General features: G+C 43.7%; 1 protein-coding gene across 1 annotated transcript in view; it reads right to left on the reverse strand.

Annotated features, from left to right (window-relative positions):
• The window catches only part of SNTG2 (syntrophin gamma 2), a 381,958-nt gene that overhangs the window by 37,318 nt on the left and 342,864 nt on the right, over positions 1–1,776 (reverse strand). The window contains exon 15 of the mRNA XM_018559229.1: positions 409–618. Coding sequence (XP_018414731.1) covers positions 409–618 — 210 coding nt within the window. The remainder of the gene's footprint in view (positions 1–408; positions 619–1,776) is intronic.

Consider the following 1,776-nt stretch of genomic DNA (forward strand, 5'->3'; position numbering starts at 1 on the left):
TCCACCCTCCCCCCCCCCCCCCCTCCCATATAATGTTAAGGAGGGGGCTGTGGGAAGTTATGTTTACTCTAACTAACCCTGTCTGTACTGTGCTGACAGATTTCATTATCAGTTGTAAACTAGAATTGAACACTGTCTGTACTAACAAAGGGTTAAAGACTCAGAAGCATTGAATGTTAATGGGTTGAAGCTCAGTCTGTTCCTCAGTTTGTCCCTCAGTTTGTCCCTCTACTTTCACAAAGGCTTTCACCAAAGAAACATCTAAAAAGGTAGGAAATACTTTTTTTTTAAATTATTTTTAGCTATACTGTGGCAATATGAACACATAACAAACATAAAGTGGAGTTTTCTCAAATTTGACTGCAAAAGTGGAAATACATTTGTAAGTGTATGTCAGGCATTACTTACTCCGGCTCTTTGCACTTCCATGAAGATCGATTTCTGAAACAATCTCTCCCACACTGGCAGATCACTGCCCAACTCCGTGCTGAAGTAATGGCTTTTTCCATAACCAACCAAAACACTAAAACAGTACGGTCGCTGATTTTCAAAATCTTCACTCTGACTGATATTTAAATAGAGATTTTCTTGAATCCAGATTTCATCAGCAGGCCAAACCTAAAATAGACAGGATATGGCATTCTACATAAAAAGTCTCCTGCACGGAATTATAAGCAGTAATCTCATTGGATTTACACAATTTCCTTTCTATAAAACCTGCTAGAAACGACTCATGAGAACTTGACCCAATGGACATAGCTGACAGAAGAGAGAAAGAGTGGAGATAAGACAATGATGCACACCTTCTTATGACAATAGCAATTAATAAGTAGCAGTAAACTACTGATGCCACATACTCTTTCTCTCTATAAGGGGTACATTCTACTGTAAAACAACACCTCATAGCAGGGACGTGCGGTCAGGGGAGGCAGGTGAGGCAGAGCCTCACCTAGAATTATGGAGGACAAAGCTGTCAGCTTCATGTCTGAAGCTGACAGCTTTTTCTCCATTCAGATCGGCATCTAACAGGTTACACATCAGCCAAACATTTGCTGGGTGGAAAACATTCCCTGACATTGGGCAGAATCTGTTCTTTAACATGAAAAATATGCTTACTGTTACATTCCCTGCATATCATCCGCTGTTATACTCGCTCCCTCTCTGGGACCGAGCAGAACAGAAAAATAGTGAAATAAGTGGAAAAAAATAAATAGAAAACGATTGTGCGGAGCTAGCAGTGACAGCTAGCCGCACTCAACTGTTTTCTATTGGCCGGCGGTTCTGCTGCCGTCAAAAAAATGAAAAAAAAAACATAGGAATGCAGTCATCTGCTGCTGTCAATCACTAGTGGGGACCTAATGGAGAACTGCAGGTCCCCTCTGCTCATTGACAGCAGCAGTGGGCGGGTGCAATAGCTAGTTTGCTATTGGCTATTGCAAATTGAAATAGCCAATAGGAATCTAGCAAGGCATTCCTATGGTGAAATGTTTTTATTTTTTTATTCTGACGCCAGCCAACGGCTCCGTGTCAGAATAAAAAAGAAAAAGCAGTGTTTCCCTTCTGGGTGGCCGGGAGCGGGAGACTCCCGGAGTGCCCGGGAGAGTTAGGCTGTCTGGATATTAGTGTCCCTGGTTAGCTGGTAACCAGGGACGCTGATCTCTCTGCAAGTGGCCGGAGCCAGCCATAACATCATGGTTGGCTGCGCCCAGCTGTAAGAAGCAGGCTGTCGGCCGGCCAATGGTCGGCCAGCTTCGGCTTTCACCTCGGCTCAGTCGA

This window comes from Nanorana parkeri, unplaced genomic scaffold, assembly GCF_000935625.1.
Source record: "Nanorana parkeri isolate BGI_ZX_2015 unplaced genomic scaffold, ASM93562v1 scaffold383, whole genome shotgun sequence".
Lineage (NCBI taxonomy): Eukaryota > Metazoa > Chordata > Amphibia > Anura > Dicroglossidae > Nanorana > Nanorana parkeri.